General features: G+C 40.7%; 1 protein-coding gene and 1 long non-coding RNA gene across 2 annotated transcripts; both read right to left on the bottom strand.

Moving 5' to 3' along the window:
• Positions 1–2,816: 2,816 nt before the first annotated feature.
• Positions 2,817–9,082, bottom strand: LOC134456744 (glucose-induced degradation protein 8-B homolog). Its single transcript, XM_063208268.1, has 5 exons — positions 9,005–9,082; positions 7,871–7,998; positions 6,622–6,818; positions 6,010–6,207; positions 2,817–3,915 (listed from the first exon to the last, which is right to left on the bottom strand). The coding sequence occupies exons 2-5, from the start codon at positions 7,989–7,991 to the stop codon at positions 3,742–3,744; spliced, it is 690 nt and encodes a 229-aa protein (XP_063064338.1). The 5' UTR covers positions 7,992–7,998; positions 9,005–9,082; the 3' UTR covers positions 2,817–3,741.
• A 2,941-nt stretch (positions 9,083–12,023) lies between these two features.
• LOC134457605 (uncharacterized) lies at positions 12,024–15,821 on the bottom strand. The gene is made up of 3 exons (XR_010036460.1): positions 15,167–15,821; positions 14,134–14,277; positions 12,024–13,516 (listed from the first exon to the last, which is right to left on the bottom strand). It is a non-coding gene; the product is annotated as an uncharacterized LOC134457605 (long non-coding RNA).
• Positions 15,822–16,361: the final 540 nt, after the last annotated feature.

Here is a 16,361-nt window from a genome sequence, read left to right on the forward strand (position 1 = left end):
GTTGTTTAGGAAACATAGTGGCGCGTCACAGAATAGGTGAGGAGGAGTGTGTTCAAATCATTTAATACTTTTTATATCCACTAGGGTCACTGCACATGAAATGTTACATAGGCCTATTAAAACATGGGCAAGTACTATGTGTCCATTGTGTTATTGCTTTAGGCCTAATGGAAATGAGGAGAAATAGGCTACATTGCACATTGGGCCAAAAATAATACTCCTACTGTATGAATTACAGAAGTAAAATAAAGTTGTATAACCACCATTTTCGAGAACAAAGATGTGAAACCTTTGTTGCGATTCCAACACCCTGTGGACAAGAATTCCACCCATTCTAGGAAACCCATAGTCTGTAGGCCTATGAGTAAACCCTTATTTTGCCAGGTGAGTTGATCCAGCTGTCCGTGTGTATATTGCTTTTCCCCCGTTTGAATCTGTAGCATGTGGGGAGGTCTTGGTAATGTAACAATGTGGCTGTATTGGCTAACGGCATGCAGTTAAACATATATTTGAACTGGTTTGAATGCCCAACACTGATTCCACAGCTTCACTAAATGGTGCAGGGCCAGACTATACTCTTCATGCTATCATAGTCTGGCCTTGTCAAACAAATTCCACTCAGAATGATTTCATAACAGTCATGAATTCCTCTTCATTCAGGAATGCCATGATTTACATTTTGTTTTTTTACCTTGTGTTTTATCTTAATGTTTTAAATGTTCTTTGACTCTAATTTATTTCCTTCTTTCTTCCCTGTTTCCTTTCTTTTTGCATTTGTTAATTTTGCGAAGCACATTGAGTTGCACCTGTGTATGAAATGCGCTATACAAATAAACTTGCCTTGCCTCGCTTTGCCTTACATTACTCTGCTAGTTTCCTATTGAATTAAGATCAATTGTTAGGGCTTGGGGTTCGCCTCACAGTAAGATGGTGAGGTGATCACTTAGCCTACTGGTGTGTTAGGGGGTTATTGTATGTACAGTAGTTGGAACAGCCATGTTGATAGTACAATATTTCTTGATCAGCACAAGACAAAATGGACGCTTCAAAGTATTAGGATATTCTGACTGATCCACCAGACCTTGTTGGAAAAAAAGAGAGAGAAACACAAGATGCATGTTGATAGAGCATTAATGAATTGGAATGAATGGGGATGTGTTTATGGTGCAGTGCCTCTTAATTTCATACATGAATTTCATTATTTGGTCAAATCTCACTCACATCCATTTGAACCGATCGTAGGGCCAAAAAGTAAAAGTTCAAGACCAGGCAAAGATGAACCACACACTGATGAGCTCCCTTTTACTCAGTTTTATTGCCGTGACGCTTCGGGCCACCATGGCTCTGCCTCAGACAAAAAGTGCAATTGTGTAGCTGACCCTTCAGTTATATTTCAAAGCCATGTGAGCATGATTATGTCATACAAGGCATCACCACTCAGAGGTTATGTTGTCTGCTGTTATGTTATGTTATGTTATGTTGGCTGCTACACTTGGAATGGCTATTTGAAATATGCAATCAGGAAAACACACCAGTAGTTCAAAAAGTAGTTGTAATTAGGCCCGTTGGTGATGGCACTGGATGCTGCACAGGGTGTGCACTGCAAAGTTTTTTTTTAAATTTACATTCTATCAATTTCAAATATTGCAGCCCCCACTAATGTCGTGTGAGTTAGCGTAATTGTAGAAAAGTCTAGGTGAGTAGACATGATACTTTCATGTCTTTTAATGAGCACATTAGGAAGACTAGAAGTTCCAAAATATCTTTTTTAAAATGATTTTATTTTTTTGTAGTACAATACACAACATGGGCAAATAGGCCCTACTACGGGCTCTGCACTAGTATAAAGCATTCACTGGCCTCTTCTGGTAAAACAGAGGTATAGCAGGACAACACATGTATTGCACTGCATACAGCAGGTGTTAGTGTATGTGTAACCAGAGGCGCATCTTGTCAGCAGGCTAGGCAGGCAGCCGCTTGGGGCCCCCCAATCCTACACATGGTGAATAACAGCTAAGACTTGCAACTACAGACGTGGTGATTTGTTGTGAATGTTCATTATTTCAAATTTTCGCTTGGGGCCCCAGCATCGCCTCTGTGTGTAACGGATGCCAAGTAGCAGAGTTCAGCAGTACAACATTAGTAAACCTCCCTCCCAGAGCCTCATACTGATACTGTAGCACTTTGCCATCAGTCTGGGCCTTTAGCTCAGGGGTATCGTACTGTGCCTCCCATGCCGAACTGGAGCTTTGACTGCTATGTTGTGGGTTTGAGCTCAGAGTGGCGAACCAGCACAAGATGACCTCGATTACATATGTACAGTCATGTAAAGGAATGTGGCACTTTATTTGAACTGTGCAAAAACCTCATGTGATGTGACAACTAAATCTCTTTGTTAAATGAAAATAAGCTTATAGAGCCGTTTGAACCCATCCTCCTTAATGATGAACCAGGGTTCATTGAGTTCACAGACAGCCTTATCTGAATGACCGTGCAGTGTGGTCAGTCTTTGCCCTCCTTCACTCCATTCCCATACTGCCCGTCTGAAAACCATACACGGCAATGTCTTTGAAGCAGCGCCCCTTCTTCAGATGGAGTGCAGAGTATCAGTCTGACCCAAATTTGAAATCATAGCCCACTTGGATTTTGTGCTTGCTCAGATACTTAACGGTGGACAACAAACATGCCACTGGATATCATACATATTAATGTTTGAATAGGTCTACATGCCAACATGAGTTTTCACTCTTCTGATGATTCTCTCAACACTGTTATTCATAGAGGTACTTAAAAGTAAAGGGATCAAAAAGGTTACATAACTGCAACATTCTTTATTGGCCTGTATCTGTAAGTACCTTCCCAGAAACATCCAAAAACACAGACTGTGCTTTTAATATTTTGTCTACTGTATCTGCATAAATGAATTAATGAAATACAATATGAATGACAAAATGTTGCAGGAACAGAAGTAAAAAAAAAGAAATAATAGCAATTTCAATATTTATCCATATTAAACTGGGAAAAACACAACTGCATATGAAAACTAGCAAACTCAAAGCACCACCCGTATTAAAGACTACTGTATATTCTTATTATCATTATTATTAGTAGTAATAACAACAATAACAATAATAATAATAACAATAACAATAATAATGTTTAAAACCATAGCAGTACAGAGAAATTCCGAATGACTAGAACCAAGAATTTGCTAACAATGCATGCTCATACAAACTTTGTCCATTCACAGTAGAATAACTGAGTTTTTTTTATAATTAAAAATACAAAACACAAAAAGCAACAGATGTGCCTAAAAATACTTCTGTTGATTAAAAAGCCTAATTTAGGCAAAATAGCTCACGTTGTATGTACGTACCAGCAGTCTTTCTGCATTCTCAATACAACTCTAGTCAGTGGCTGGCTTAAAACCAGTAAAACTGAACCAGATGCTTGAACAAATGCGTCCAATACGGTCATCTTAACCCAGTCACGATCATTACCAAGATTCTGACACTGGTGTACATTGAACTAATTGTCCATGTCTGATAATTAGCTGTGAAATAGAACCATATACAGCTTACACATTTTGTTATAAATGTAGATTCTTTAAAAAGCAGTACATAGTGGTACATAACATCATAGTATGGTCTTATCTACAGTAATATATCATCTAGTCAATGACCGCTCATAAATAAAATAAAAAAATAATATTAATGTAGTCCATTTTGTTGGTTTCAAATTCTACTTGGGGTCTTCAATTGTGCCTTTGCTCAGGTCTGTCATTTTGGGGTATCTCACTTTTTTTTGGTCCAGTTCATTTTGGGCCCACAGGAGAAGCTTCAGTAGCTTTGCTAGTTTGGGTGTTGATTCTCGGTTCTCATAGTCCAACACGGCTTGATTCACTTCACTCCAAACCTGTGGAGCAGAAGTTCATTGCAATATGCATTTTAATATTAGAATTCTCAAATATGAAAATGCTCTCAATACATCTTACCTGGTCCTTGTAACTGTACGTGTGAAGTAAAGTTAATGTGATTGAAAACAAAAAATACATTGCAAGACATACTAGGAGGAAAAATAGGAACACCCTTCGGAAATTCATAAATCTCTGCATAAATTAGTCATAAAATATGGTCTGATCTTTGCTCAGTCTCTGCTTTAACTACTACCACCCACATAAATATCATTAATAGTGTTACTATATTGTATACAAATCCTGTTCCATTTGATCTGGGCTAAAAAAAGAAGAGTTAAGCCAGTATGATAAGGTCCTGTGACCTTCACCTTTTGAGTAAGGTACAGGAAGCTCACAAAAAGTACAGTTTGATGTGAAGAGTTTTTCCAAATGCTGCAAAAGCCTAATACTATATTTTCCAGACAACAAACCACATCTAAGCATAAATCACAGGTCATTCCTCGTCAAATCTCCAAATGCCCCCACACAATCATCTCAAATTTCGCCTAAAAAACCCCCCAAGATGTTCACTTCATAATGGGAAAGGTGCCAAATTTCAACTCCCAACTCTTACATCTTTGTCATTAATACGTTTTCTCAAGTACCCCCTTGGCCCACAAAGCAACAGGTCCCAGAGGGGGTTGTGAAGGAGCGAGAACGATGTTTTTAATGACAATCTTCTCTGTGTGTTGTACTTATGACATTATTGATCTATGGTTATGTGGAACGTTTAATCAGGGAGGGAATTTGTCTTGTCACTCTTACTGTGTTCAGGTCGACCAGAATGGTGCCCGTGCCCATGCTCGCACCAGTTACGTTCGGCACTTAAGTGCTTACCTGCGAAAAACCTGTGTTCATACCTGGCTCTGAACTTTTTCGCACATGACTGGATGGTACCCGGATGAACATGCTGACGTCCATGTTGTCATTCATGGAGAAAAAACAAGTCTTTTTCGGTTCGCGAACTCTAAGACCTGCGGTGTGAACTAGGGAACGGGCACCAGCACGGTCCTCAGTCGGCCTGAATGAGCCATCTGTAGACCACCTATATTGTGATTTATATCTTCTTTTTTCTTTCTCGCTCCTTCACCCCCCCCCCACATGAAATTGTGCTCTACTCTCTTGAGTAGAGGGGGAAAAAACAACACAAAACCTCACAGTCCAGATAATAAGCACAAAGTCATTAATAGAAAGACATTTAACATACTTGAAATGTGCTTGTGATACTTCTTGTGAATGTACATTACATATTTTCTCAATCAAAGCTATTGGAAATTCGAATGCTTACTTCCTTGCCATTTACCTATTTCAAAATAGCTATGCACATCAAGACCTTGGCTTATAATTGCCAGACTTGCAGAAAAAAAACTAAACAAATGGTCTTAGCAAGCTGCCAAACCAAGACATCTAAGGACTGCAGTATCAACAAACCGTTACTTGAATACTGTCGTAGTGCTGAACTACTTAAGTCAGACTGAAATGTGTTATAACCAGGGTATTACTTGTATAATCAGTCTTTATCGGCTGTGACCAGGTATTTCAGGAAACTGTCCTTGTGCATTTGGTTGGTTCTGTTGATGAAGCATCCAATCAACTAACAGATAAGATAGATGAGAGACAGACCACCCAACCAGGAAGGAGACATACAGTATGCAAATCTGCACCTTTGGCGAAAACACGTCTAAGATGCTGAGTGCCGCCTGTCGTTAACCCATTTTAGCCTGATGCTGCCCATACGCTGTTTGACCTAAGCAACTGGAGCGACATAAACACTGCATTCAGGCTCTCGAGAGTTAAGGTTTTTTCTTTTAAATCAAAAACGTGGGTATGTTAGAGCTGAATGAACCCGTTCTGATGCAAGATGAGGGTCCAAGCTTTTAAATGCAACTTTTTTCATGTTTTTAATGTGCTTCGGAGGCTGAGATTATTGCCGTTAGCTCTTAATAGGTAGAGGGCACAGGCTCCCAATTTTTTTTTTTTTTTGGCAGGTGCCTTAGGCTAAAATGGGTTAAACTACAAAAAAGAAAGAAAGACCCAAGTGCGCTTTCTCCAACCTTCTGCCGCTGCATTGTGTTGAGCAGGTCCCCAAACGGCGACTCCTCAGGGTTGTCGAAGGCCAGCAGGGCCAGTGTGCGCTCCATCTCGGTCAGGCACTCACGGCTCTCCTCGCCCTGCTCCGCCAGCTGGCTCTGGGCAAACTCCAGCGCCGTCTCCGTCTCCCGTAACCGGATCAACTCGATGAGGTGCTGCTGCTGCAGAGGGCAATTTCAGAGAGGCGATGAAAAGTTAGCAAAGCAGAAACAAGATTCTGATCGCCATTTCTCTAAAGAAAGTTGTTCCAGCTGGCCCAAATGTATGGATTCCAGCCCCAGTCACCAGACATAAATATCATTGAGCATGTCTGTGGTAGGATGAAAGAGGAAGCATGGAAGACAAAAACAAAAAATCTGGATGAACTCTGGGAGGCATGCAATTCCAAATGACTTCCATCAATAAATTGTGTGAGTCTGCTGAAATGCATGGATACGAGATTTTTAAGTCAGGTTATTAGCCGTTGTTCCAGCGACACAGATAGGCAAAAAAACCTTCTGTCGGGAACTGTACACTGCTTTTCCCCTTTACAGAACACCACACAAATGCATAAAAGATATCCAAAATGTTCTTACTTGTAGATGAAAGTACAGGTATCTGTTGGTGTCCAGGAGCTCTGGGTGAAGGCTGTTGAGGAGAGTGATAGCCTCCTGGATCTGTCCTCTCAAAAGCATTTCGCGAATCTTTATCCGTTCATCCAAAGAGTCCAGGTCCACACTCGGCTCAATGCCAGACTCCATACGGAACTTTTCTGCAGCCTCTTTAAACCCCTCTGTGAAAAGACACATTGTATATACAGGGGGTGGACAATGAAACTTTTTTATGAAATTCATTAATTGCGCACTGCACAAGTAAGAACAGAGTGTGAAGGTTCAATTAACAGGTTAAGAGCACAGTTTTGCTCAAAATATTGCAATGCACACAACATTTTGGGGCAGTCATGGGTAAGCGGTTAGGGCGTCAGATTTATAGCCCAAAGGTTGCCGGTTCGACTCCCGACCCGCCGGGTTGGTGGGGGGAGTAATTAACCAGTGCTCTCTCCCATCCTCCTCCATGACTGAGGTACCCTGAGTACTGTCCCGCTGCACTGCTCCCCAGGGGCGCCATTGGGGCCTGGTCCCTTGCACGGGTGAGGCATAAATGCAATTTCGTTGTGTGCAGTGAAAACTTGTGTGCTGTGGAGTGCTGTGTCACAATGACAATGGGAGTTGGAGTCTAGCAGTTGGGCTTTCAAATTCAAGGCTTCCAAATTATAGGTGACAAATCAAAGTTCAAAAAAGGAGAAATTCTTGGTGCCCGTGTTGCTGGTGCATCTTTGACCAAGACAGGAAGTACTTGTGATGTATCAAGAGCCACGGTATCGAAAATAATGTCTGCATACCACCAAGAGGGATGAACCACATCCAACAGGATTAATTGTGGACGCAAGAGAAAGCTGTCTGAAAGGGATGTTTGGGTGACCGGCCGTGTATAATATTGACCCTGTGGAGCTCCCAATGGACCTTTCTGGTGGAAACAGAAACAGAGTTGGGGTGCACACCGCGATTTCGACAGCTGTGGTTTTATGTTTTTTTTTTATACAGCCCGGGTTAGCACCCAAACATTCCTTTCAGACAGCTTTCTCTTGCATCCACAGCTAATCCTGTTGGATGTGGTTCATCCTTCTTGGTGGAATGCAGACATAAACTTAGCTACAGAAAAAGAAATGACGGTTCTGGAACCTGAGAAGCAATACAAATCTTTAAAAACATTTGAGTATGTAAACTTTTTATCGGGGTCTGTGTAAGAAATCTGACGAGACCATTTTAAAAGACCTAGACGTACCCGTCACCAGGTAGTTCATGATCAGTCGGTTCATATCCGCTCGCTGGATGTGTACGTTGTTCAGCTTGTCCATCCACTCATCTTTTGAGATATCCTCTGGTTTTTCTAAGTAACTCATCATGGAGATGCTGCAAGACAAAATAGACAGCACTTTAAGACACTTATGATGGCAGGTAGGCTACACGTAATTGCTTGAAATGAATTATTGTTGTTGTTGTTTTGAGTATACAAGTTTTAACGCTTCACCATAAATAAACACTGAACATAGGCTATTGCATGTAGAATAAAATAAGACTAATGTAAAATCACTGACTACTATACTTTACATAATCAATACATAAAAACGTGTGCAAATCCCTGGAGGTAGTACAGTGCACAGGCACGGTAACTGGTCTGAAAATGAAGTCATAGCAGCATCAGTCAGGTGTAGTGACACTGACATTAGGCTAAAAGACAATGAAAACAGCAGACTAACATGAGAGCGATGACACCAGTGCAAAAAATACAGATTGTTGTAGTAGCCTACTAACAAAGAAACAAAACATCTAAATGTTGAAGTTATTGGCATGTGTTAGCCAAGAAAGAGAAAGGGATGACTTCAACATTGCATTTAAACTGAATGGCGTGGGCCAGCTCTGGTGTGGGCAAGCCCTGTGGAGAATGAAGTCACATAACACAGTTACAGTAGTCAGTACTCAAGACAGTTGAATCTGCAGCTGCCATTCCAGAATGACAAGGAGAATTGTGTTTGTGGGCTAGAGTCTACGTGCCAACTTGCATGTAAGTCATCGCGCGCAAAACATAGCATTGATCGTAACGTCCCCTTAGCTTACTTCAGGTATGGAACCCAAAATGGTTATTAAGCCTGTCAAGATTTTCGGCGCCTTTGAAGTTTAAATCACAGCAGAATGCAGACCAGCGCCACACAAGTCCGCTACCCTTTAGCTCCCAGCTAGTCATTGAAATTAGGCCTTATCTAGCATAACATTGCGCCGGAGCCATCCACTTATCGCCGTTTTAAAGCAATACCGAGGTGAATGGTGTCTTTGGACGAAGGGAAATGAAGCACTGTATATTAACACACATAAATTATTCATTTCAATGATGCATAGACACATAAAAGCTCTAACGTACCTGTTTTGTTGAATACACACAGCAAGGAATTTGGGGCGCTAGAGATCACGCGATAGTTAGATGTGAACGGTACTTCAGCAGGGTTCAGCGATTGGTCAGTAAAATCTTCTTCTTCTTCTTCATGGAGTTATTGGCGGGTTACGCTTTAGTTGCGCATACCGCCACCTACCGGTTCCTGGGCGATTCTGTTGATACAGTACTGCTGTTTAAATGCGGGCATATAGCTATGGAACGCTAAATGAGCCACGCTTAATTAAATAAATATGCCAACAAATAATTAATTAAATGTGTCATTAATTTATTTAAAGTAGAAAAGTATTTAAAGTACTCCTTTCACCATTTAAGTAATTACTGAATTATATTCATTTAATTATTTCATGGCCCGTGTGTTTCAGCCATTGAGAGTAAATAGAATGGAGGCCAAAATTCTATTTCATTGTTGAAGCCAAGTTGGAGCCAAGGTTGGACCCAAAAAGACCAAAAAATGGCCAAATCCCATTCATTCCTATGAGAGACATAAAACCCTCTATCTCCCTTAAATGCCACTCCAGGGGGATCATTTTTCGCTCAACTAGTAGGTCCCCTTGCTCTCCAACTTACCAGGGTGGTGATTTTTTGTGGTGATGTTTTATTTTAGAGAGATATTAAAAGTTAAATTGACCAATGAGCATCAGAACATGGTTTGATTGACCGTTAGAAGTCTTGTTGTTGTCCAATCAGCACCTGCGTTTGGCGTTGCTAAGGTGGAATGTAAGTTGGAATGTTCCCAAATCTGGCTTCAAAGCGTTGAATGGCAAATAGCGTTGATTTGGCGTCCATTCTATTTACTGTCAATGGTTTCAGCACATTATGAAATAATTGTATCTGTCAAACTCACCCATCAAAGTCTGTGGGCGTATCCTAAAATCTGATTGGTTGCACTGCCTATCAAGTCAAAACAGATCGAGCGTAGAGCTGATCATAGGAAAGATTTTGTCGGACGTTCGTGTGTTGGTATTAACAGAGTGGGTTTATAAGGCTATGTGAATCACCCAGATCGGTGAGGTAAAAGGTGACCCGCCAGCATTCATTCACCGCGTTCAACATTTCAACTGGTAAGTCCATTTTTATAAAAATGTGTGAATTTACACATGGTTAATGTTTTGACCTAGGTTACACAAGTTCAATTTGAACGGAATGGCTAACCTTAGCAAGCAGCTGTCTACCAGCTAGCTTACTGTGTGCTCAGATAGTGGTTGTGCTACTGTTGGTAATGGGCTATGGCAGATAGTATATTCATCTGTTTTTTGTTTTTTGACTAAAAGCCCATGATGTGATATGCTGTTGAGCAAGGATGAGACGTGTGCATTTGACGTGCAAGTGGATAGTGCCATGAGTGCCCCAGCCCAGTCATCCTTGAAAAATATGTGCATGCATGTAAATTAACCTAGGTGTAGAACTAGTTGCTTCGTCGAAACAATCTGACTTCACTGTAGCGATGTGTGTGAACATACTAGGGCCTATAGCTTGGGTAACATTAGGTAACATTGTACTACACAGACTTTGTAACGTGTACAGTACGTCTATTCCAGGCAACTGATTACTTACTGCCGTCTCTCTTTTCGCTAGCTGCTACTGCTTCCATTGGTTTTCTTGACCAAAAGCTTTTTTTTTCTTTTTACAGTGAAGATGGGACTGGGACGGATGAACTGATGGCAAAGCCGCGCACCTACCAAAGAAGTGACGAGAATGCCCCACAGAGACCACGGCAGAATGCTGACAGGAACCGCAACAAAACCAACTTCAGATGCATCATGTTACTTTCACGTTTCTGACATACTATGGCCACAAAGTAAGTAACTTCTATTACATGTGACTGGGGTCGGCCCTATGCTCCCACATCCCATTAGTCCCATATAGCTTCCACAGAGGTTATCTTGTATTGTATTGTTATTGTGTACTGACGTGGGTTTAAGCATGATTCCACCCTGGTTGTGGTTTAGTTAAGTCCATCTCTACTATTATGAGTAGAGCATGGTTAGAGGTCATTACATTGTGGTTTAGAGGTAGGTATGGCTGGTGTTAACTGACTGTGAGGCACGATTTCAATGAGGTTAGGGAAAGGTTTTTGGGTGGAACAGTACCATTGGCCTGCGGGACAATTCATTCTATCCCCCCCTCCACCCCTTTTGTTTTTGTTTTCAGTGTTTGTGATGTGGGACGGGCTGTGGGAACATAGACACACTCCCTTTGGTAGACACTGTTACTCAAAATTGTTACACATAATAACTTGACCCTTCCCTCTCATTCNCATCAAAAACATCACCAAATCTGCCTTTTTCTATCTCAAGAACATCTCCGGACTCCGGCCCTCACTCTCCGACTCTGTGACCGAAACACTTATCCATCCTTGAAAGGCGCTATATAAAACCAAGTTATTATTATTATTATTATATAACAATAGATGTCTCAATTGTTTAACAGTTGACCAATAATGATTATCTAACCCTTACAGTGACAGTTAAGTTTATCGAAGTGAAAATACTGTAGGCCCCTAGGCCCTACAGGGGCAAATTATTATCACCAGTTGGAGCATACCAGCTATATTGTATTGATGGTATTCATAGAACATACTAGGGCTGCAACTAACGAAAATTTTAATAGTCGACTAATCCAGTGTTTCTCAGCCTTTGTTTAGGCGAGGCACCCTTCCAATTCATGAAAAATTTCAAGGCACCCCAAACCAACAAGCCGTAACATGGCATCACATCCGATACCACACAAGCTTAGAAAAGTAACACATTTGGTCACACGACCTACGTTTGAAGTTGCAGCTTACTGGGGTGACATAAATTTACTTTATTGTGCGTAAATGGCAGATGAAAGATTCCACTGACTAGCATTAACTTATCAATTTAGACAAATATATCTTATATTACATAATTTATTTATCAGTCACTTTTCCGCAGCACCCCTGTTGAGAAACACTGGACTGATCGATATCTAGTCACGATTAGTCGCGAAAAAAAAGAGACTTACTCCAACCTTTGACAAACCTTCCTGGCCTCTTGCGCAGGGATGAAAAAATTCTTTCAGCTCACCTTGATCTTTAAATCTGGATAGTAGCTTATTTACTCCAAGATACAACGTCCAATTCATACGTGCTGGACAATTTTAGGATTCAATAAAGTAATAAAGCTGATATAGTACCCATTTGTCAAGAGTAAGAGCATGTCAGAAGATTGAACAAAGGTCTCGACTCTAGGCTTCTTTGTGGAAAACTAAGTCTATAGCAGCCTGTAGATGGAGTAAACACGTACAGCATCACAACTTCTTCACTGTAACAAATATTTGGATAGTCCGTGCCTCTTTCACTGCTTGTAAATATTGTAATTATTGATGGCTAGTCTTCCTCTTGTTATTTATGCCTCCAATAGATACTTTGACTAGAAAGTTAACTTGGCTCAGTTCATGCTGAAAAGAAGATACAATTATTGACAAAGACGAACATTTATTAAATCTGTTCAATTGTGTTTCTGCAGGGAAAGAGCAAGAACAAAATACAGGAAATTAATCTGAAGTGCACAAAATGTGTATCAATGTGAAGAGGTTAGAATAACGTATTAGTTGCTTAAAGATGGCTTACAAGTCTACATCAATTGCAAGATTTAAAGGATTTATAGGTTGCATGCATAGAAATACTAAAACATGCAGTGAAATTAGAGTTGTGTGCCTATACTGGGCGTAGCAAAGGTTTCTCGCAGGGAAGCTGTCCGCAGCAGCCTCCTCTGGTCTTGGTGGACACATCGTGGAAGTCATCCCTATCTGCAACCTTGGTTGACCACCTCAGTGCTATGATGTGTTTGGCCTCGGCTTGGATGGCAGGTTGACTGCAGTTAAACATGGGAAGAAAGATGAACCAAGTTGTGCAGAATTATATAAACAAGACTGAACTGGAATATACATACATTTAGGAAAATCATGGTGTAACAAAGAATGGTGATCACTTACACCTAATGGTGTAATTGAACCTTGGGGCCCACCTCTGACCCAATAAACAACACAAAACCCACAAACCAATATTATTTAAAGGCACACTTGGAATACTGTCCACATTGCGTCCAGTTTGAGAATGAGTGTAATCACTCTACTTTCCTTCTGGCCTCCAGCGCTTTAACCCATTGTAGCCTGGAGACACATATACGCTGCATTCAGGTTCTTGAGATTTGAGGGTTTTTTCAATTAAAAATGTGGGTATGTTAGAGCTGAATGAACACATTGTAATGGATAACGTGTGTGGTGAGTTGTATAGTAAGTGAGTGCGTCTGAGAGTGCATGACTGATTGTATAGTTAGTTTTTTTTTTTTTTTGCAATGATACAAGCATCTCATGTTCTGTCTTCGTGTATAATAAAAGTGTAGTACTAGACTACAATGATGATACAGGCCTTGTTTATCTGCGGTTTTCTTGACAGATTTCATTGGACTGGCTCTCTGATCCAGGTGTTGTGGGCAGTCAGGCTTTGATGATTATCTGCATAAATAATACACATAAAGTCAGATGATCCATGATCAGTGCAAGCTTGCCATCTCAGCTAAATTGATACTGTGCCATTTGTGGAAATAAGCTCATATTACGCCTCCCCTTGAGTTAAATGATCAAGGTTTACCTTCCTCCTGGCTTTTCAATCGTTTTCAGAGTATGGCTGTGCAAATACTACCTCCATGCTCCATACTAGTGATAAACATTGAATCCTATGAGACCAGCTGGCGGCTAGAGAAAGGTAAAACTCAATCATTTAACTCACAGGGAGGTGTAATATGAGCTTATTTCCAAAAATAGCACAGTAGTAGTAGTAGTAGTAGTAGCCTTATGTCCCAGTATTGGCAATTGTTTTGCAGTGGTGGTACACTTCTCACACCCACACACACAAAACATTTAACAGATAAAAAAAGGTGGAGGGGTTAAGATAAAATAGTAATCTAAAAGAAAGCTCTACAGAATAAATCTTAAAATCGCTAAACAGTATCACTTCAACACTTGATTAGTCAAATAAGGTTTGATTGTACCACATTAAGATGGTACAAGTGGGTTACATATTTTACCATTTCCATACATGGATGCAATATACGCAATATACTGTATAATACCACAACGCAGATGATGTCCAGAATGATCCCGGTTGGGCGAAGGTCCAACTCGGTCATGGCACCAATGTGACAGACATGGTCTTGTGTAGGGCTACTGTATGGACATCAGTAGGCCGGTTTGGTCACAGTATCCCCTTTTTATTTCTGAAAATACAGTGTGATACAGATGTGGGAATTACAGCAGATCTTACAACAGATTACTTCTATTCATCTTCCACAATGTTCTGAATAAAACCAGCGTGTGTGTGTGAGTGAGAGAGTGAAGAATGCTATAGCACTTTATAGTATACACATGACAGACATAAACACATTAAGTACATAAAACAATGAGGCTATTCTACATGAGGTTACATTGTGGAATATTGTGTCATTGATAACAACAGTAGGCCTACTGCCCTATAAAGGCAAAATGCAACATTTTTAAAACGTGCTTAACATACCAAATCAGTTGAACTTATTTAACTGCATTACGTGACAATACAGGATTCATACTCAAGAGAGCGAAAATAGTCTTGGACCGCTCATGAACATAACTGGACAGATCTAGTCCCAGAATGTTCTGAAGTTGAACTAGTAAGCCAAGCACTGGGAGGTACTCTACCTTTAATGTACTCTTGATATTCATACCATTTGCCAGTGACCAAGTTTGAATTCGCAAACTGATCACTTCATACTTGCTTATTTTCTATGGTGTGATAAGTAACTGGTAATTTGTTGTGTAGTGATGCCTGCTAATGCTATTTTTCTAGCACTAGCACCCTCCTAGAAGAGTATTGCTGGTTGGCGTCTCGACCCCATTCAAAAACTGGAGTGTCCGCCAACATTGTTATTGAACAACGTTGGTAATGTTTCTTAGCATACCATCTACTTTGTTTTGCCAACAAATGACTCGTTGTCTGCGGTCACTGACTGTGCTACTTATGACAAATGCAACTAGCATTACCACGGTGAAAATGAGACCACGTAGCCGGCTAGTTCCAACGTTTTGTCAGGTTACACAACGGCAAATACCATTCAAAATTGTCTACATTACCTGTGAGAAAGTGTGTCAAACAACTAACACGATGATGAAGGAGATTTGGTTCCCGGAGCCCTTATAGTGGATAGGCCGCGAGGAAGCCAAGACGAACTTGGAGGCAGCTGTCATCCTCAACGAGGAAGCCAAGAAGAACTTGGAGGCAGCTGTCATCCTCAACGTATCTCGACAACATGCATCCACTCCTTTTAAAACTTCATGGCCAAGAAGCTAATTTCACGAATACATTTTCCTAAAGATAAAACTCTAAGCCTTTCACTTGAAATGTTGACAGTGCTACAGTCCCAATCACTCACAACCCTTTTTTCATCATATTTCGAATAGAGGCAGCTTTCCTCCTTGATCCGTTCATGTCATGTAGGAGGTGTTACGCTTCAGACCAAAGCAGTCGATAACACCAGATTGGCACTAGTCCCGCCCGTTTACGTCAGTGGTTCCGCCCACTGACTTTGATGGGTGAGATTGACAGATTAATTTAATTAATGATGTGCTGAAACACACGTAACATGAAATAATTAAATAAATTAATTAAATAATTAATTGAATTGCGAAAGAAATATTTAACATTACATTATATAAATTGACATTTAATTCATAAATTATATATTTAATGCCAATTTTAATTATTTAATTCTACTTTAAATTAATTAGTGACACATTGAATTAATTATTTTTTGGTGTATTTATTTAATTAAGCGTGGCTCATTTGGCGTTCCATATATAGCCCGGTTGATGTTAAATACTTCAGCACTGCTCTTATATTTGCGTCCCTTCCCAGCACTGTGGCCTGATTAAAATCAGCTTCGCCGTTCTCAAGCAGCCCATCCTTCCACTCTTTCCTTTCCTCTGCATACACAGGGCACTCAAACAATATGTGTTGGACTGTCTCCTCCTCCATCATACATCCCAAACACTGCCCTGATGCCACTCTTCCAAACCTACACTGAGTACTGTTCAATAACGTGTGACCAATCCGCAGTCTAGCAATGACAACCTCGTCTCTCCTGCTACCCCCCACCTTGCCCACTTTCCCCACCTCCTTTTGGATGCTGCACATGTGTCTTCCCTTACTCTCCTGGTCCCATAGCATCTGCCACTGTGTCACCACTGCCCTTTGGATGAGTACCTTCACTTCTCCCCGACCCAAGTTGACTGCTACATCGGGTTCTGGCCTCTCTAAGGCTTTTTTTGC

The sequence above is a fragment of the Engraulis encrasicolus genome, chromosome 10 (assembly GCF_034702125.1).
Source record: "Engraulis encrasicolus isolate BLACKSEA-1 chromosome 10, IST_EnEncr_1.0, whole genome shotgun sequence".
NCBI classification, from domain to species: Eukaryota; Metazoa; Chordata; class Actinopteri; order Clupeiformes; family Engraulidae; genus Engraulis; species Engraulis encrasicolus.